This window comes from Lissotriton helveticus, chromosome 10 (assembly GCF_964261635.1).
Source record: "Lissotriton helveticus chromosome 10, aLisHel1.1, whole genome shotgun sequence".
Lineage (NCBI taxonomy): Eukaryota > Metazoa > Chordata > Amphibia > Caudata > Salamandridae > Lissotriton > Lissotriton helveticus.
In genome coordinates, this window is record NC_136071.1 from 319,803,789 (window position 1) to 319,825,333 (window position 21,545).

The following is a 21,545-nucleotide window of genomic DNA, read 5'->3' on the forward strand; positions in this document are numbered from 1 at the left end:
GCAAAACAAATAGGAGGATTAACAATGTACTCTTTGATCATTAGAGTGCTGACATTTTTGACATCTGGAGTAATCTTGTAATGACTTTCGGCCAATGTGAAATATGCAAATGTGTTGCTATTTCATTTTGTATAATGTGAAATTTCACATGATTTTCGTCAACAAGAAACTGATTTATGTAGAAAAGGTTTTGTTAAGAAACAATTTTTTCAAACACAACATTTTGCTTTAGAACTAGTCTTTTGTCGGTATCACTTGTTACTGTTTTGTTTGAGGTATACTTTTTAAGACAAGTGAATTAAGTTACAGGTGAAAAGTATTTGTTTTACTACATTACAAATTCACAAAAATTATGCCCAGTTTGCAAATAAAATAGCATATTTCTCACTGCCCTAGTCATGATCCTATGAGTTGAGAACGTTGAGAGAAGCAATTGTTGAGTCCGTGGATAACTCAAATTAAACAGCATTGATTTTTTTTTTCATGCAGGTGTGAAGATCAGTGCAGTGTATAAAGTGATCTTGTTGCTGAAGTTCTGTTTGGGCATGCTTGGACAATAATTTAAGATGGAACGTTTCAAACAGTTATCCAGTGCTGCATTTGCCTTGTCAAAGTGGAACTAGGTGGGCTGAAACTGCACTCTGCCTTTGTTAGGAAAAGAATTAAAAAGGTGTTAGAAATTGAGTTACTGGTATACTGGGCTGTGAGCTTTGGTCAAGCAACAACCTCAGACCTCATCAGGGTTAGGTACAAGCAAACCCCAAATGATCATGTGCACAACCCCTTGGTAACTTGGCACAGAGCAGTCTGTTGTAACTTAGAGGCACTTTGTAAAGTATTTGTGTAATATCTCAAACAGTAAAAAAGTGAAAATAGAACACAAATGGTTTCCACACCAGGTTAGAAAAATAGAGCAATACTTATAAACAGACAAGACCAAAATGACGAAAATCCAACCTGCAGAACTTGAGTTATGAATTAAAAATAAAACAACTGTGAGATAGCACCAAAAAGCATAAAGTGCCAACCGCAGCTATCTGGTCGTGCTGGACCAAGTAATAGTCAAAAGGTCTGGCCAAACACAATGGAGCTGCGAGTTGGAAACAGTCCCAGATTAGTCTCGCTGATATTTTACCTTCTTAAGCCTTGCGCCGATTTTCATTGGCATTAGCGAAGGTCACAGGGAGAAAGGAGAGAATCGCTGGCATTGGTCGGCGTGGCGTAAAGAGCAGGTCAGGCATCACAGACGGGTGGGCTGGAGCTGCACATTAGCGGTCCTCTATAGACTATCAATGCTTGCTGTGTAAAAAAATGGGCTGACGGCTTTTTGCCCTTATTTTGAGTGCCAGCGGGTGCACTACAAACGGGCCTGTTCAAGATTGCGAAGCGCACACAAGCTTGATTTCAAGAACTCTTGAGCCACACCAAGGTACAGAACCTGAGAGGCACCACTTATGGGTCAGGAACTTGCTGCAATAGGTCCAGGAGCTGTTGGAAAGTCTTTTATATCCATGAGGCTCAGATCAGGAGGCAAATAAACCTTTGGCCTTTGATTCACTCGGGTGTTTTGGGTACAAAATGAAGTTGCATGTCTAGTTCTTCTTCCCCTGGCAAAAGGGCAGAAGACAGCATGTAAGCACAGCAGGACATTAGTTCCTTTAGAGGAGCAGAGTGCCAGTCCGTGAAGCAGCTTAGCAGTCCTTCTTCCTGGCAGAATAGCCACAGGTCCAGAGGTGTACTGAAGTGGTGGTGTCTGAGGTCCTTCTTTTATACACAGTTCAGACTTTGAAGGGTCCTTCCTTCCCTGCCCTGGCTCCAGACTTACTAGAGGGATTATGCAGCCCTTTTTTTGGGGCTCCTCCCTCCCATCCTGCTAGTGTTGGTCCATCCAGTCATACCTATGCTCCCATTGTATGTGGCTGTCTAGAAAGAATATACAAAGCCCAACAGCCAACGACATCCAGTTATGTGACCAGAGGCAGGCACCAAATGGGTAATGCAAGAAAATGTCAACTTTCTAAAAGTGGCATATTCATAACTTTATTTTATTTATCTGACATCACCATAAACTAGGGTTTCCAGGGATGCCTAAACATGATCTGGTTATCTCTTCACCTTTGGAAATTATACTTATAAAATGTAATATGTCAATCATTATGTCATCTGATGTAAGAGCTAGGCCTTGCAGTAGTGAAAAACAAATTTAAGAGTTGTTCACTACGAGGACATGTACAAATTAAACGTACTTGTCCAATATTTTTTAATACACTGTGCCCTGCCTTGGGACTGTCCAGGACCTACATTGGGGTGACTTATATGAATTAACAAGGAAGGTATGGGGCTGGCAAAAGATTTACTTTGCCAGGTAAAAATGACAGTTTAAACATCACACACAGGCTCTGCAATGGCAGGCCTGAGACATGTTTAAAGGACTTCTGAAGTGGGTCGCACAACCATTGCTGCAGAGATCCATTAGCAGCATTTAATTTACAGGCCCTCGTCACATGTAGTGCCACTTTACTAAGGACTTATATGTAAATTAAATATGCCAATTGGGTATAAGCAAATCCAACATGTTATAAGCAAGAGTACTAGCACTAGTTAGCAGTGGCAAAGAGCACAGAGTCCTAAAGCCTACAAAAATAAAAAAATTCTGCAAAAAGTGGGAGGAGGAAGGCAAAATGTTTGGGGGTGACCTTGCATAAGGGACAGGTCCAACAAAAGGATTGCTCGTTCCACCACCCAAATGATAGTGGAAAATGACAGGAAATAAATGACTCTAAAAAAAATGGACAGTTACAGGGAAATTTTGTGAGATCATTTGTTCTCACAAACAGATGGTGAGATTAGGGATCTTGTGATTAAAATTATTTCAAAAGTACTGATCTTCTCAAGGTCTTAAAAGACATATGACTCACAAAGACTGGCATTAAAGCTCTGCTATATGCCATTGATGTACATACCTTGCATGATGTTTTCTATAATTCCTCTCCAGAATCTGGTAACATTTACCAAATGTAGGGGTCTATTATGATGTCAGGTGGATCGCCACCCCCTGCATGGTGTTTACGATCCACCCAACATCATCCCCTGCCCGCCTCCCATTTCCCCCACTATATTATGATGGCAGGGGGTACCACGGCGGAGGGGAAGACCGTCCGCTGCTTTTCCGCACATTCGACGAGTCGACCGGGCGGAAAAGGGTTGAATATGGAGACGGTGTCTGCTAAACACAACCATCCTTATTACAATGCCGCCACGGAAAGGCATGCAGATTCCTCAGTTGGGGGCTTGTTACGGGCCTCCAGGATGTTGGCGTGGTGGGGGGGCACATGGAAGGTACCTATGTTACCCCCCTGCATTTTCATGGACGATGGGGCAGGCACTGCATGGTGCCTGTCACATTGTGCATGCAAAAGCACAAATGCCTATTTTGTATTGCGGCGGGTGCTGCTGACAACACCGCCCGCCGCAATGCAAAAAATGCAGAATGTTCCCGCCAGTGTGGCGGGCGCATCCCAATGGCACATGCAGACCGTCACACAAATAGCGGGCGGTCCCATTTCCCAGGGCGATGGCAGGCGGACAAAGTCAGCCCGCCATCGTAATAGACCCCATAGTCCTTTCACTTTCCTACCAATTAGAAGGTCTAGAAGGTAGGAGAATGTTTAAAGGAATGTGTAAGAAAGAGTGCTGGCCAGGTTGCATCTAACTGTTTATTGGATATCAGTTTGGTACAGTCTTGTAAATATATGCCCTTTACTTTTCTACAACTTTGAGCTCTCTTGACTCCTATAGTACACTTGAGCACTCTTTCTTACACGTTCCCTAGAACATTTTCCTACCTTCTTGACCTTCTGATTGTTCCTTTAAATGACTAATTAAATCTATTGTAATAATGCTTAGTGGTTTGTCTGCACATTTAATTTCACGATTTACAGACGTTTGGGAGCTGATTAATGCAAGCTCAAATAAGTTAATAATGCTATTAATCTAACTCTTCCTTGAATAATTGGTCCAGGACCCTTGTTTCTTTATAACAATAACCGATACCCAGGTCCAGGGACCATTTGGGAATGCCCGTTATTTCTAATGGCTATAGTGGTAATCCAGCACATTAGGTTTGTTACGAAAGATCTTGGCTTGGTTAGTCTGCAGCCAAATTGTAAGAGCCTCCTGAATTCCCTTAAAATGTAACTGCTCAAGTGCTGCATGTTAATAACCATTTATTTTAAAGACTGGTAAACACTCATTTCTACTATCTGAATAGTTAATAAGACAAAGTTCTTCATTATTCTGAAAACAAGTACAGGGTTGTAACACAAAATGTATATTAAGGTAATTCCATGGCAAAAACAGTAAAAAGCATGATAAAACCATTCATACATTCTGCAAATGGTACAATTGTATTAAGGTGAAAGTACAAGTTGAGGACTAACTGCTGTTTGCTAGTTCACAACATACAAAAAAAAATGAGTACAGCCTACAAGAATTCCCTCGAAATGATGCTGTGATATTTATATGGACTTGCTCTGTTTAGAGAAATATGGAAATATTTTCTGATAGAGTTTTTATTGAAGCAGCGGTTTAGTTTACAATTGTGGCCTTAGAGTGGTGTGACCTGCTCTGCTCATTCACAGATGACACACAAATAACTCAGGGCCTCATTTATGAAAAGTGTTGCATCGCTTCGTTAAAACAGCAATGCAACACTTTTCAGTGTGCCCTCTTGCGGCACCATGGGTGCCCAGTATTTACTGTACGGTCCTCAATGACGCAAGGATTTACAGATATGTCAGTATTTCTGATGTATCTTTAGGTGCAAAAGTGGGGCATTGCCTTGTGTATCTGAAAACAGACACAACTCCAGCAATGTGTCCTTTCACATGGGGCAACCCCCCATGTGAAAGGGCCTGAGTCATTCTTACACCCGCTGTTAGGTAGGGATAAGAATTTGAAGCAGTGGTGTCCTAGAAGTGTCGCAGTGAAATCTCATAGATTTTACTGCAACACATTTATGAGCCTTTTTTTGCAGGGGAACTCCCACCCTGCATATATTATGCCTGACCCAGGTAACTTAGGAGTAGCTTAGGGGTTTACAAAGTAATGCATCTGCTTAGATGCATTACTTTGTAAATTTGTCACATTATGGTGCAAATTTGACGTCACTGGTGCGTCACAAAAAGTGAAGCACCAGCTGCACAAGGAGCTCATAAATAATATCAGAATACTAATGTATCTGTAAATCCTTGCGCCATGAAGCACCATATAGTAAATATAGTGCATTGATGGTGTAGCAAGGTGGGCGCACTGAAAAGTGTTGCAACCCTGTTTTTACGCAGCGATGCAATACTTCTTCTAAATGAGGCCGTCAGTTATCCTAACGTTTCCTCTCACCACAGTAGATTGTAGATTCCTTTGCACCCTGCCGCAAGACGCTAAACAAACAGGGTGACAAAGAGTATACATGTGCCACCTGGCTCTGGTAATTTTCTATTGATGTAGCTTTGCAGTGACATTAGGTTGGTGGGGCAGATTGTGGCTGTTACTCATCAAGAGAGGAAGTATATGGTGCATCAATTTTATGTCTCACAAGGCACATTTTATGTCTACACAAGGCACATTTTTCTATGTATACAGGCACAGTTAGGTTGTTTCTCTCGAGAGAACAAATATGCATCAGTCAGAATTAAATAAAAACTATGCTCCTGATTTAGATTTTGGGGGAGCGGCTTACTGTCAGTTAACCCCTTCGACGCTCATGACGAGCTGGGCTCGTCATGCAGTAGCCTCCCAGCACACTCATGACGAGCCCAGCTCGTCATGTATAATGGGTTTTTGCATATTCCAGCACAGGGGCGGAACTCATCGAGCACCGATGTGGTTAAGGAGGCGAAGTCATTATGTTAGCCACCATGGCCAGATTGTTGTCCACCATATTTGGAGCTGTCTCCCAAGCCCTGCCGATTCAGAGGCGCCGTCACCATGAAGGGTGCTCTAAAAGAACTGAAAGTGTATTGGGCAACCGCCATGTTTTATGCAGTTGCTCAGAAAACCTTTATGATTTCCAAAATCAAACTCCCAAAATATTAATGACCCTGACATCTAGAGGCTTTCTACCAGGGTGTGTGGGTCATTTTATTTTTTTATATTCAGCACCACCAGGCCTTTCCTTGTGGTGCTGAACAAAAAAAATACCAGTTTTGTTCTGTAAACAATCTTTCATAACTTTGTTTACAATAGCAAATTATTAATATTTTATTCAACAGTACTATAATTGCAATTTTAGACAATATTTCTCCACTATTGTTAGGGAAACAGCATGCTGTCTGGTTAATTGCAATTCTTGTTTTTCTATTATCTACCTTTGCAAGCTGACTCGTGTTTCTCTCTTTTGACTGCAAGAAAGATTTATCACAGCTGCAAAATAAACATTAGAGAAACATTATTTTAGTTTGGAAACATTTGTAGTCTAGGTTTGCGAGTGGTATGAAATGGGCATTGATGGCTGCAGTGTGAATGGTGTTGTTGTCTGGTGGGCTGCCTCTTTGAAAGTCCTGAACAGTTTATTTATATCTTCACCTGCTAGAAGGAGTAGCAACAACCTCTTAAGATCATCCATACTGCCTGTGGCAATGAATTTCTAAGATCTGCACCCACAATTTCATCTTGGTGCCTGGAAGGAGGCTGAGCCAACCACTCCATAAGGCTCTTTGGATGGAATAGACAATATGATGATAATCCACATGGTCAGCACTGCAGCTCACATCTAGACAGAGAAGCAAACTCCTGCCTGAGAACTATATGTTGCATTTGGTATGTCACTGAAATATGAGGGTGGTACTTGGCCTACCTTTCGACCTTTGTTCAGATCCCACCTAGGAGTAGAAGGTAGATGCATACAGAAGTAGAACCAGAGGTGTGACACAAACAGCTGGGCTCAACAAAGTGGCAGTAATACAGTTTACTCCTTCCTTTACAGGTGGGGAGCAATGCTTGGTAGAGGCAGGGACATGTTTAGTATCCCACAGGACTGCATCTTAGGTGGTGAAAAGCCATGTTCGAAGCAAGGAACAGGAAAAATGAGCCTCAACTACTGCTGGTAGAGGAAAGTTGCGGGCCTCAACATGCATGTGCAGAGCCGACTGCTGTTGTCCCAAGAAGAGTGGATACAAGATAGTGTAGCATGAGTTGCCTGCTCGGCAAAGTGCCGGCGGTGTATGATTGCACCCAACAGGCAGGTCATGTCACTTGATTAAGGCAGTGAGTTGAGCGAGGAGGGGTCAGAACTCTCTTTCATGATCACTAAAGCCACATTTCAAGAAAGTAGTGCGTCCCACAAAGCAGACACGTTCAGGTTCCTAATGCTCCACCTTCTAAGATGCCAAGGCTTGTCTGACGCACTTATCCATACACTGAACCAATGTCAACGACCAAACCAGAACTGTCTGCATACTAGTAGGAGAACTATGATAACAACTAGGAGATCATGCAAATGCACAGATGCTACATGATACAAATATCTCCTTAGAGGAGTGTACTTAGCAGCTTTGCACATCAAAGTGGAGGAAAGAATTGAGACTCGCAGATCCTGAGCAGATGTAATCATCAGGCAGATAAGATAAAAACAAAACAACCTCTTTTTTGGGGAGGTTTGGTAGATATGTGGGGTGGATGTATGTTCATGATTCTGTGTGCATATGTGAGTGAGTGAGTGAATGTGAGTATTCCTGAAGTGGTATGGAGTGATGTCTCTTCAATCTGTCACCTGGTAATACTCTGATTCAAAATATCTCTCTTCAAATCCTATAGAGAGCCATTCCTGGCATGAGTTGGCCATGATTGGTGTATTGTGAACTTTATTTGCTTGACAGCGCCGACATTTGGTAGCAAGTTTGCTTTAAATACCATGTGAAAAGCATTTGTGTCTGCTATCCTAAATCCAACCACCTCTAAGCTGCAAATGTCTACGCCACCTAAAGTCGGCTGAAGAGAAACAGGTGATTGTTATTATAAGCTGCAAAAAGCCTTCAAATTATAGATTTTGTCATTTAGAAGTGTCCTGTCTTCATTCGTTGTTATTTAAAAAAATTGCACTGACTTGATTTGAAATGAGAAAACAATCAAAAAGTGCGTAATAGAAATAATAAAAAGTAAACAATCAATAAGATTTATATACAAAAAAAATTGGCAATCACTAAAACGTTACTAACTTTACTTTTTATCTGCCGCTGACTGGCTGTAAATAAATGCATTGAGTAAAAATGCCTTATTTAAATCGTTTGAATGACACTGCCACCAAATTAAATAAGCAGTATTTTTGTTTTGGCGAGATGTCGCAGAGATGATTAATCGCACTGTCGTTTTTTGGGGTGGGTTCCAGTTGTGGTTTGGGCACATTCTGCGGTGTTTTCCCAGACTTGGTTTGATCCTCAGCAGGTTTACCATCTGAAGGGATGTTCAGTGACCAGACGGAAATATCCTGGCAAATGAGCAACCATGATTTAAGTCTGGTTCTTTCATTGGTTAGTTGTCTGCAGTGCCATATGACATTAAACTGTAGCCAACTAGAGGAAAAATAATCTTTCCACTTTTACAGTACACACAGTATGTGTGTAACAGATAGTTATGAGATTAATTTATAGTAGTAATGTTAGGCCAGGAGCACAAAGTCATTTCGGCCATTAAAGAATATTTGTGATCAACAACAGGTGGAACTGTGGGTGCTAAATATTTACTATGTGACCAGGAAGCCATAGATCAAATTACTTATGTAAACTATGCAGCAGTAAATCCCATGCACAAGCAAGTTTGTCTGTGGCATGCGCAAACTCATCAGTCAATTTGTGGAGGAATTATCTGTGGTGTGAAGTCAAATAAAGTACTCCCAAACTGTGTATGGGTGTAAGGGAATACAATTCTTCTTGGGGAACATATTGGTATAGTAGAAATGTTAACTCATAAAAAAGATACGTGACTTTCTGAGGCGGAAACCTGGTAACCTGCGACTGGTGCAGCTTGCGGGTCGCACCCCAGCAAGAGTTTTTATGTTGCAAAAAAAGATAAAAGTACATCTCTTGCTAAACAATCTGGAATAATTATCCCTAAGGCTATTTTCCTTTACACGAAAATGTAAATATATTTTTTTTACTTTTATATGAGCATCTGTATTTATCATTTTATTTCTAAATCCATACATGCCATATTGTATTTTTTTTTCTATTTTTAAATTGCTTCCTATCTTTGAGACCAAGGTATTGCTCAAAGGTGAGTCTGTAGTCAAAGGTCTTTGAAAGAAAAGGAAAAAATAAACCAATAGATCTCACAAGCTGCAAGTAGGAGTGTGGCTTTGAGACAGCACGATGGAATATTTTAAAAAAAATTCATCTCAGAACCTAAACATATCCTACCCCTCCTCATTCTCCTATACAGTAGCATACCCTGAATGTAATAGGCCAGTTTCAAAATAAAGTATTGTCATTCGTTTGCTGCTTTGTTTTTTCTCATTTTAGACTTCATGAAAGTACATTTCTGTCTATTCTGTTTAGAAAAAGCTGCATCTTCTCTTTATGTGTCGCAACAACTCACTTTGATATAAAATAAAGAGTCACAAGGAAAGAGAAGGTTTGATCTCAAAGGACAGGATCACATAAGGTGGTACTTAACGGGTTCTTGTTACGCCTAGGCTCTAGACGACACACATACGCTGTCTTGAACCAAGACATACTGTATATTCATCATGGGCTTACATCATGCGGATCGGTATTCCATTCGTTCCTTCATGAGTCTTTCTAAATTCCTTTCTTTTCACTGGTGGAACATTGCTAATTGGTCTGCCTTCAACCGCCTTTGTGTGGTTTTTACTTGCATGGCTACTGCCCCTGTTACATGTCCCTCTACTCTTTTATGTATTTAGAGTTTGGTTGGCGCACTCTTTTTTCTTTGAATTGGTCCCATGCCATTTGTTCACCCATTCCTTTATGCTTTCAATAAGGGAGTTCACTCATTGCGTACTATCGATTGGCATTTGAAATTTTGTTTTGATTTAATATTTTGTTTGGATTCAGCATTGTTTAATTGTATTTCTTACAGTATGCATGTTTTTTATAGCACAGCGAGAGGCGATGCTGATAATCAAACCTGGTTCCCCATTCCCAAAGTCGGCATCCCTGTATGTTACGCCACATCCTCACAGCCCGTTAACTTGAAAATCAAACGGGTTTTGATGACTGTATACTTTTTGGATGCCTTTCTCCTTTAACTTTCATTAGAGGTCTGTTCTGCTTGGAGCGCATGAGGCATTTCAGCCCCTCCCACTTTCCGTTTTGCTCCCGTCTCCATCCCTCACCCCTCCCAAAACGTTAATTGCTATTCCAACCAGCATATTTCTAAGCTGTCAGGGGCTCTCCAGTAGGTGGTGCTGACACCTAGGCAGCGATTACGTACACAACAGTAGTCACAGCCATGAAGGTTATCTCTCAGCCCATTTTGTTTATTTAGCCAGTGTGTTTTAGTTTATCCTTCTTTTAATTGGTGCTTTTTTTGTATTCCCACTGAGTGCCTCATTTGTGGAAAAAATGTAGCCCATACATACACGTGTTTGCAATCTCTGTTTTCAATTGTATGTGCAGTGAAACCTGCTTGGCGCCAGCAAGAGTTTTATTTCCAAGTGATTTAGGAGTCAAGACCGGTCACCTGACACGAGAATCCTAGAAATCCGTGCCACCCATGATTACATCACATGTTTGGCATCCACTCCTCGCACACCTCAGTGGAAATCCGTATTTGCCCATAGAAGTGTTTTGTGGCAACAATGGGTCTGTTTATTAAAAATATACATCCACAGAGCACACTCTCTGACCAGGCCTCTTATTACAAGGCCATACGCAAACAGTGACCCGGGAACCTTTGACTCCAGCAATTGTGATGGTAATGAGACATGGGCATCTTAGATGTGAACTGGGGTGCCGAGCTGTGACGTGACTGATCCAAGGAGTAGAACGTTCATAATTCAAACTGAAGCAGCATTCTCAGCTTCCCATTGGCACTGATGGTGACCGTGGCCTCTAATAATATGTCTATATCTTTGTGCAAATTGCTAATTTGTTCACTGCAAATTAAGTTGCCAAAGAACCTCGTTCCTTGATGACATTAAGCATCATGCAACTTAATTACCACTGAACTTGATAAGGCAGCTCAGAAGGTTAATGTGCCTGGTGCAAGGCTCACAGGATAACATGCACGTCACTGGTTCCAATCCCTGTCATACATCTAATGAACACAGTCCAGACGGAGTAAACATAATAATAGTGGATAACAGTCCGAGAGAACTAGATGACTGTTCCATAGCTACGTGGATTTCGATCCTCCTTTTGAGATTTGACCGGCTGGTTATCCATCAGAACCATGAAAGGCAATTCATTTTGTAAGGTGTGCTACACATAAATGCCCTATATACTACTCATGTTACACATGCAGGGTTCTGTAAACCCAAAATATCTTTGCTTAGTTTTGCTGTTAGGTCTAAAAGCCAAACCACAAGCTGCATGCACAGCAGGGCTGCCTTCGGAGGTTCCTTGAGTGCGATGCGAAAGTCCCTTCTGGGCTGCAAAGGGTTAACGTTTCATTTTTAGGTCTCGTCTCGAACCAAAACATGCTGTACTTCTATCTCTGTTTTTTGGCACTGGGAGATTAGCAATGGTTAACAGAATGCAGATTTGAGGCCAGAATTCGTACCCGGCTCCAGGTGATACATGGTTGGCAGCTGTACACACCAGGCCACATCGCCTGCTGTACACGTTCTACCTGTTTTGGGCTTGAGTTTTCCAGAGGACCTTCAGCTGAGCCAGAGTCAGGCATTTACCTTAAGTCATGGCTCGAGCATTTATACTGCGGTCGTGAGGGGCTTCCTCCTCTGCCTTTATAGCTCAACACACTAGCTGCCATCAGGGCACTGATTCATTTTCACATATTGCTAGATAAAGGACTGCAAATATTACTATGCAAACATGCACATATAACACACAGGCACCCCCTCCAAAGTAGTAATACACACGTTTGAACACAGGCACACATGACACACCCACGACCTCATGAACATATGGCTAAAAACATTCACATTGACAAAGCCAAAATCTCAGAACTTGGCTGTTGCCGAGACCTATTGGGTTTGCCAATGCTTGTTTTCCATGGGCTCTCCATTCATACATTTCACAGATGCATTTGCAAACCCTAAGAAAATTGAAAAAAATTGCATTTTTCAAAGTGCCATGTTGCGTTTACACATACCCTTAGGGCATGTGTGTGTGCCACATGTGCACACTTACCTTTTTTGGGGGTGCATCAGGGGGCATTAGGCCCCCTAGCACTCTTGCAATTGCATTCGCAATTTGCGATTAACTATTTGGCAATCTCAAATTGCCAATGCTTTCCAATTCATTCTTATGGGTCTCTAGGCCCGTAGGAATTAATGGTAATACTTTGCCTAATAGCGAATCGCAAAGGGAATGTGTAGGAATCACTACTTATTTTGCGATTCCTACATGTGTAAGGAATTGGGACTCCTAAATAGCGCTTCCTTAAAAATCGTTATTAAGGAACCGCAATTCCTTATCTTGATGCATGTGGTCCTTTGTCCCTTTCTCTTAACCATTAGAAGACATGCAAATATTCTTCCTTTCAGGTGTCCTGTTATGAGAAAATTGCATGTTTTTTCTTTGCATCTCTCAGCTTTGCCATATCTAGCATGTACATTGAAATGACAAAAACGTTGTTATAGTTACTATGTACTTAGAACTTCTGCTGTAGTTGAAACATTCCTTAATGAACTGTTTCCAAACCCTATGTATTTACCCTTTCATTTAAGGGTTGTTTCCATACCTCTGTTCCATTATGTTTTCAGGCAAATATATCTGTAGGTCTATTTGCTTGGACGGTCCGCATGGCTCGCTGGAGGCGGGACAGGTGCAAGGGGGCCATGGGTGGGGTAGGAGGTAGGAGTCATGGGGGGAAGGAGGAGGTGGAATAAAAAAAACGTAACCTTATATGAGGCTGGGTCCCGCGTCTTCTTTGCTCCTGCTCTCCTGTCTCCAACAGGAACAGGAACAGGAAGCGGGCAGCAGGCAGTCTGGCTCCCTCCCCTAAGCATTGTGATTGGTCTGAGAGCCATGACACAGCACTCAGCCAGGGGCTAGGGGTGTGGGCATGTTCTCTATGAAGCATTTATTGCAGCCTGCATGGAGAACAGGAAAGTGTGCATGGCTGTTTTGGGCAGTCCGAGAGAGTCAACCAAACAGTCATTGCACACTTAGGAGAGGGCAAACCACTCCTCCCCTGCTCCCAGAGCAGAGCAGCACCGCCCGCCTGCCCGCCCACAACGCAGATAACTAAGTTATTAACATTTTATGTTTTAAAGTTGGCACTGCTGTGAAGCAGTGGAGCGATGCTCCTCCACCATAGTGGAGTGGTCAACACTGTCTATTTGTGCACCCATACCAACGTTGGGCACATTCAGGGCTACATATTTGAAAACCCTATGTTATATCAATTTCAGCCCATGTGACTGCCTCAGAGTTCACACTGAACATGACATTTGCCAGATTTTCCTATTTTTCCCCAAAACATGTTAGCATCCTTTAGTATTCCTTACATAGGAACACATATCACCCAAGGCTTAATCCAAATCGTATGTTACCCTGGGTCCTTAGAGTGCTGAGTTTTCAGACATGGGTGGAGTTTCTTAGGATTTAGGTGGCGATTCACAAACCAGGGAATACTTTTTAATGGAGAGGATCCTTGGGATGTTTGCAGTATTTGGGCAGGGGACTTGCTATAAAATCCAATCAGGCTCCTTTAATGATCCAGGCTCCTTACTGGAGCGCAGACCTGTACATGTGTGCCCCATCAAGTAGCCAGGCATTGTATAGATTGTTTTATGAGGCTAACAAAAAATTCAAACAGCGCCTGGCTCCTTATTGGGGTGGACTGGTGAATCTGTGCCAGAAAGGAACCAAGTGTTTTTTTGAATTTTTGGAGAGTCAAGAAAAAAACTTCAAACAGCACATGAGCTCTTTGCTGGGGCACATATATGTGAGTCTGTGCCCCATGAAGGAGGCAGGAACTGCTTGCATTTATTCTGAGGCTAAAAAGAAATCCAAACACCTTCTGGTCCTGGGGTAAAGACACACTGTTCCATCATCTCCCAATGCTTCTAGAGAGTATTGGGTCATATCCCAATAATTCTCTGTCGAAGAGTAGAGTCTTCGACAGAGAATTATTGGGATATGACGAAGCTGTCAGAATCTGAATCAGGGAGTAGGGATTGGAAGGGACTAGGAACAATCCTATTCCATTACCTTCCAATCCCTATCTCATGCTTTGTTTCCTCTGTTTATGAGCAGGGAAGTTGTTGGTAGGGAGGATTGAAGGAGCAGGGCTGCTTCTTCTGCTCTCTCACCTCACTCTCTAACAACAACAGAAAACTGTAGCTCAAGTTGATAGGCATTTCTAGGGAGGAGCTGAGGGAAGTATTAGCTATCCTTAGGAGCTTCCCTATTCATGTCTACCAGTTTGATCTTTTCATAGATATGAGAGGGACTAGGTAATATCTTTCATGCCCATCTGATATGTGTGTGTGACCTCACTAGTGACATCAAATGCATATTAGTGAGAGGGTATAAAGTGAGCATCGGGCTACCTCATTCTGAAATTTGCTGGTGTCCAGAAAGGATCTGAAACTGGCAATCTCTTTCACCCCCATACCAAGGAGGAATTGTCCCTCCTTTGTGGAGATAAAAAAAATAGAATATGGTTGTCAGGTGTGGAGTGAGGTTTTTCCTCTGTTGACATATATATATGTACATTAGACCAACTGAAGCTGATATGTATTTGTCACTGATCAGGAGTTCAGTGATGAGGATTTCTGGAAGTTCCAATTCTGAAGCTTTTCCAAAACTAAACTAAGACAATACTGCTACCACTATCAAAGCAATACCGCTGATAAAAATGTTCACAGAGTTTGGAGAACCATTGGAATATTGCTACAATGCATTGGGCCCATATTGGAACCCAACCTATGATCTCACTCTCTTGTCCCACTCAGAACAAAATTAAGTCTGCAAAGACTTTCTAATGTAAGCTACTCCAATTTAAATTCCTTCTGAAATCATCACATTGGTTCCATTTGCCAGACGTGCAAGTTCCTTTGCAATGGAGCACCATACCCACTCCAAATTACTGCTACTAAGCCTTCTTTACTCTACACTATAGGTGCATTATTCAACTTCTCTCTGTTACTACTGGTGTTTCCACTAATCTTTTAGGCACCAAACTATTGTTACCTTTGATTCTTAAAAGTGATTCTTTGCACAGCCTTAGATTTTAAAAACCGTCCCATTATTCTCTCTATTTGTAAACTGTTAAATAGACAAAACTTAGACAAAACTAAAACTGTCATCTTCGGCTATAGCTGCAAAATAGAGAGTAAATGCTACCTGGGAAGCAGTACAGTAGAAAGGTGCCCAAGCTATAATTACCTTGGGTTTGGCTAGATGAGCACCACTCTCCCAGGTTCCATCTAAACTCTCTAAAACCTTGACCTGCTTCACTGATTGCCGCCTTTCAAAAACTATACTGCAAATTTCCGACGACAATTAGAAACCAACTTTGGAAACAATCAATGCAAAATTGATCCCAATGCTGTTTTATGGATCAGTAGCCTTCCTGGGAAAACTAAATCAATTTTTGAATAATGCCAAGAGAAAAGTATGCTGCCTGCTTTTCCATCTCCAACAATACACTACACCTGCACAAATTTGGTTAGAAATTGGGTAGTATGGCCAAGGGCTAGCACAGCAAAGTGCCCATCTTAAATACTTGTCATCTATAAGAATGGGCCTTCCAAACACTCTAAAAGCATTAATAGTAGAGGAGATTCAGGATAACAGTCAAACAAACTGCTGGGCCAAGGTGAGAAGAAATGCTTTAGAAGCGCTGGCCTCGCAACATCTGTGAGAATCACACTTACCACATCGTACTTTGAAACTCATGGGGCCTCATTTATGAGAAGTGGCGCATAGCTGCATGAAAGCAGCGATGCATCACTTCTCAGTGCCCCCTCCTTGCGACATGATTGATGCGTCATATTTACTGTATGACGCATCATGTCGCAAGGAGTTCTAGATACGTCAGTATTTCTGACGTATCTGTATGGCGCAAAAGTGACGCATTGCTGGAGTGTGTCACAAAAGTGATGCAACTCCGGCAATGTGTCCTTTCACATGTGGCAAGCCCCATGTTGTTAGTGCCTGCGTCAGTCTTACGACTGCCATGAGGCAGGCGTAAGATTTTGACGCATTAGCATCCAAGAAATGGAGCAGTGAAATCTTATAGATTTTACTGCGTCACTTCTATGACTCTTTCTTGCATCAAAACGCCCCCCTTGCATACATTATACCTGGTGCAGGTATAATGTAGCGCAGGGGTTTACAAAGTGACGCATCTACATAGATGCGTCACTTTGTAAATATGGCGCAACACGGCGCATTTTTTTACACTGCTGGTGCGTTACAAAAAGTGACACACCAGTGGTTCAACAGTGACGCAAGGGCTCATATATAAACCCCACCGTGAACAACCAAATGAGGCAATTATCCTGAGTGCAAGATAAGGAATAATTCCACCAGCACAGACACTTGTGGCTATGCATCAAGACATACAAATTGCCAGCGTCACAGAGCTACCTCTTCGAAACCATCAAAGGCTTTTAGAAATCTAGATTTTTAACGTTAAGACTCGGCCTGTTACCAGCAAAGGATGCAATGTCACAGTGGGCCCCAGAACTGACTTTACTGTCATGTAGGATGTGTCAGGGGTTGATCGAATCTTTTTTACACATATTATGCATATGTCTCATTTTGCAACCGGCGCACAAAAAGCTGTTACAAATCTCTTTAATGCTAAAGGAGTAAGAACATGCCACCAAGCCTTGTTGTTCTGCTTGCAAGGTTGGAGGCCCCAAACAAGTGCATCATTGTTGAAACTAATTACTGATGTGGGGACACAACTTAAAGTGGTCGCTCAATCAAATGGAGGAACTATGGCCCAGATGCATGAAAGGAAACTCTGGTCGCAAAGGGGCAGATTCTCCGAATCTGCCCCTTTGCGACCGGTATTTTTGCTTTTGGGATGCATCATCCCAAATGCAAAAATCACATTTTAAGGAATCTCTAAATTGAGATTCCTTAAATTGTGATTACATTTAAGGAATCCCAAATTGAGATTCCTTAAATGCAATGCAACAAAGTCAAAAAATTTGTGATTTCGCTAATAGGGGGAGCAAATTACCATGAAGTTGAACTTCATGGTAATTTGCAAAAACTTTGAAAAATGCACTTTTGTGCATTTTTCAAAGTTTCATGTGTGTGCGCAACATATGTGCACAGATTGATTTCAGGGTTGCAACAGGGTGTCCTTTGGATACCCCTGCACCCTTGAAATTGCATTCTCAATTTGTGATTCGCTAATTGCTAATCGCAAATTGAGAATGTCTTCCCATTCATTCCTATGGGCCTCTAGGCCCATAGGAATGAATGGGGAGGTATTCCTTAATTGCGACTCGCAATTTGGGAGTCGCAATTAAGGAATATTAAGAATTCGCAATTTTTTTAGCGATTTCTTCATGCATAGCATTTTGCTATTCCTTATTAGCGAATCCTTATTTTTCGCTAATAAGGAATCGCAAAATGGATGCTTGATGCATCTGGGGGCTAGACTTAAAGGCTTCCCTTTTTTCATCCGCACTTTCTACGTGCTGGCACTTTATCGCGTATTCGTTTGTGTCAAGTAAGGAGCCTTAATGAAGATTCCCTTTGGGAATACCAAGCACATTGAACTATTTAATTGTTTTATTCCGGTAATATGCAACACTTTCTTCAGTCTTATCTGCTGTGCATTAGTTTTTAAGGTTGTAACAAAGTCAATTATCAAAGAGCTCATATACTTGTATTTTAGCCTGTGTATACTTGAATTAATCAGGACACTCACTAAAGTGACTTTATGTTGGTAAAATGAAACCCTTTCTTTAGTTTTATCTGCTGTGCATTAGCTTATGAGTAGTATTAAGGCTAATTATCGAAGAGCCCACATACTACTATTACCCTGTGTACACTGAACTAATCAGGACATTTGCTTAAGTGGCCTTATGCTTTAGCATGTCCTTTTTCTTTTAACTGATTATGTACCGGTTTATACTGTGTGCTTATATCATGTAATGGTTTTAACTAACTAAAATCATGATTAATAAACTTAAACTACTTGAGTTTGTAACCTTTAACAAACTACCTCGCTGCTCGAATTCCAATTGTCTCCTTGATATCAGTCGGAGGTTTGTTATGCTCAATTCATGGAAACCTCTTGTACCTCAATTATCATTTAACTAGCATCCACTGGATACAACAAACTACCTTTTCTACACCTTCCTAATCAACCTTTGATGCTTTTGAACACTCTATTCTGGCTTTTTCTCTTTCTGCTTGTGAATTGCACTGTACTACACTCTCTTGTGCGTCTTCTCTTCTTGTTCATCACTTTTAGATTCCGACTTGGGTAGGTGAAAAGCCTCACCCTCTCTTATTGCAGTGTTGTCAAAGTCTGTCAAATGACCTCTACTTTTCTTGATTTGCTCCAATTCCCCCCTCCCTTATTTCTGCCTTCATACTACCTTTCCTTCTACACTGATGAGTCATATTTCTTTATTTGTTTCTCTTACAATTCTTCACTCAATGACACTGTATCCAGTTACCTATTCTTACTCCATTCTTGGAAACCAACACACTCTGTCCAACCTAACCTGTATAGATGCTAAGGGGCATATTTACAAGTGCTTTATCTCTGCTTTTATGGCTTACAAAGCCAAAAAAGTGGAGATAAAACCAGCACCCTATTTACAAGAGGGTGCTAACATGCATAATCGCATGTTAGCACTCTTTTCCCCAATGCCTCCCTTTGCATCTCCAATGAGATGCAAAGTGGGCGTTAGTGTGCATACCCCAGATGGACTACCTTGTAAATATTGCTGATGTTTACATCGCGATATTTACAAGGCAGCCCACATGATTTTAGCACACATTAGATTTTGGCGAATACTGCAGTTTTCGCCAAAATCTAACGTCTGCTAAAATCCTAACTTAGCCATTCGTTACATAGGGTGTGGATTATGCTGATACGACTCTGTGGGTCGTATCAGCAAGGTTATCGCCCTTTTGCAGGGCACATCGCTGGAAAAGCAGCGGAGTTCCCTGCAAAAGGGCGATGACCTCCCTATCTCTGGAATTTTTATCGCCCTGGAGTAACCCGTTGATAATTACGCGCTACCAGATAAAACCCAGAGATGGACGGCGATAATAAAACTATCGCTCAGCACAGCCAGCGATGATTATCGCTGGCCGTTGTTAATATGCCTCTAAATACTTTTCTTCCCTGCTTCTTTTTAACAACACACCCTCAAGTATTCACATCCCTCCTGCTGCTTTTCAGCTATCACCCTTGGGTCACAATTTATGGGTGATTTTTGACTCTTGACTCTCCCTTTTAATCATATCTTCTACATCATTAACATCTGACATTTTCGAATCTGCGCTCGATCTAACATACACCCTTTCTTCTCATCTTCTCAGCTGTTATGTCTTTGCTTGTTGGACTTATTGCCCACACACTCTTCAATTCTTCTTCTCCTCCACCTACTGTCACCCACTCCTACCCCTTTCCCAGTTATTTCCTCCTGCAGGATTACATTTAATTCACGTTTTTCCATTCTCTTTGTATCACTTTTAAATGCCACCAGGTTCTTGATTACAAAGGCTCATGTAAACGTTCATCACAGTCTAATTACATTACATTCTCTTATAAAAAATGTGACTTTCCTTCCCACATTATCAAACTTTAAAGATTTCTGCCAACAATTCCCCAATACCAACATACAGTGGTGGCATGCACCGGTAAGAGCGGTGAGGAGGTGAGGCAGTGCAGGGTGGGGGGTAGTGAAATTCGACACTTGACAGGATAAGTAATATGAAATAAATAAAACCACTTACTTTGTGATCACTGCATCAACAAAGTAAGTGGTTTTATTTATGTATTTATTTGTTATTCTATTCCATCGTAGATAGAATTCCGAAATCCCCCACCACCAGCCCCTGCCTACCGCGCTTACCTATGAGAGTCTATGGCCTATCTTCAGGTATCCCTCCTTGCCCTGCTGTGGCATTCCTCCATGACATGCACCATCTCTGCAAGAGTCTGACACAGTAGTACTTTCCTCATTCCCTTTCCTGCTACAGGAATCAACACCCACAAACATCCAGGGGAAGAATTGTATATGTGTTTGCCTCTCTTGAGTAAGCATAAGCCATGGGAAAATGTTGGGTACCATGCTTACTTGGACTTTGTCCCATTTGTGTGTACTATGCTTGCATAATACAAATTATGTGCGTCTCTATTGAAAAACAACCATATTTGCCTGTATTATGTGGAATTCATAGTCAGAGAAAATCATAAATCCTGACTGTGTGAATCAAGACATAAAACTTGATACAGCAAGTTACATTTTTGTGCATCTATATGTCACTTAGATGTGCATAAAGGTTTTTGAATCAGGCCATATATCAAGAGTTAATAGTTCTCAGTGAGCTGAGTCAAAATTTACTTTTTTGGTTCCTGAGGAAAATGGGGCAGCATATAGACTGTGGAATGTGGTGTACTCTATTCAAAGCCATATGAGGGCAGTCTGTTCTTTGTGGGATTGGGCCCTGTCCCGGAGAGACGGAACACTTACACCAACAGAAGAAGGGGACCATGTTAGGCTTCATTCCCATATGATGTACAAATCATGTAAATGACAGAACAACATTCCGAGCCAACTGTAATGGTCAGCTCCATGGTATGTGATTGGCATACCAACCCTGTCCTGACGTGATTTACCCCTGTTGAGAAATCAGCATTGCTCATACTGAAAAATGAAGTCTCTAATTAGAATTCCTATCTGGGAACTGCAATGAATGAAAGGTGCATTTAAAAAAAGTAAATACTGAAATAAAAAAATAAGCATGTTTGTCAACCAAAGTTAACCTTATAAATGACTCATTCTCTCTCTTTCCGATCCCCTCTCTCCCTGACATACAGGAAGTTGCTGAAATCAACACTTGTCCTAATGCCTCTGTTTGGAGTTCATTATATTGTTTTTATGGCTATGCCATACACCGATGTGTCAGGGATTCTTTGGCAAGTTCAAATGCACTATGAAATGATCTTCAATTCTTTCCAGGTAAGATATTTCTTAGAAGTAAAATGTAAACTGGCATCCCTTTAACAAGTGCTCAATGTGCTATCTTGACAAAGATTGTGAAAATACAGATTTTCAAAAGACTAAATGACTTTCTATCAATACTGTTATTGAGTTCAAAATAAGCACAGGATACATTTGACGTTTTGAAGGATTTAGGGGCTGATTACGATGATGGTTGGAAAGCCTCAGACTGCTAGTCGGAAGC

General features: G+C 41.5%; 1 protein-coding gene across 2 annotated transcripts in view; it reads left to right on the plus strand.

Moving 5' to 3' along the window:
• The window catches only part of PTH1R (parathyroid hormone 1 receptor), a 643,148-nt gene that overhangs the window by 609,351 nt on the left and 12,252 nt on the right, over positions 1-21,545 (plus strand). For both annotated transcript variants that reach the window (XM_078662472.1, XM_078662473.1), the window contains one exon: positions 21,178-21,319. In XM_078662472.1, the coding sequence (XP_078518598.1) occupies positions 21,178-21,319 (142 nt within the window). The remainder of the gene's footprint in view (positions 1-21,177; positions 21,320-21,545) is intronic.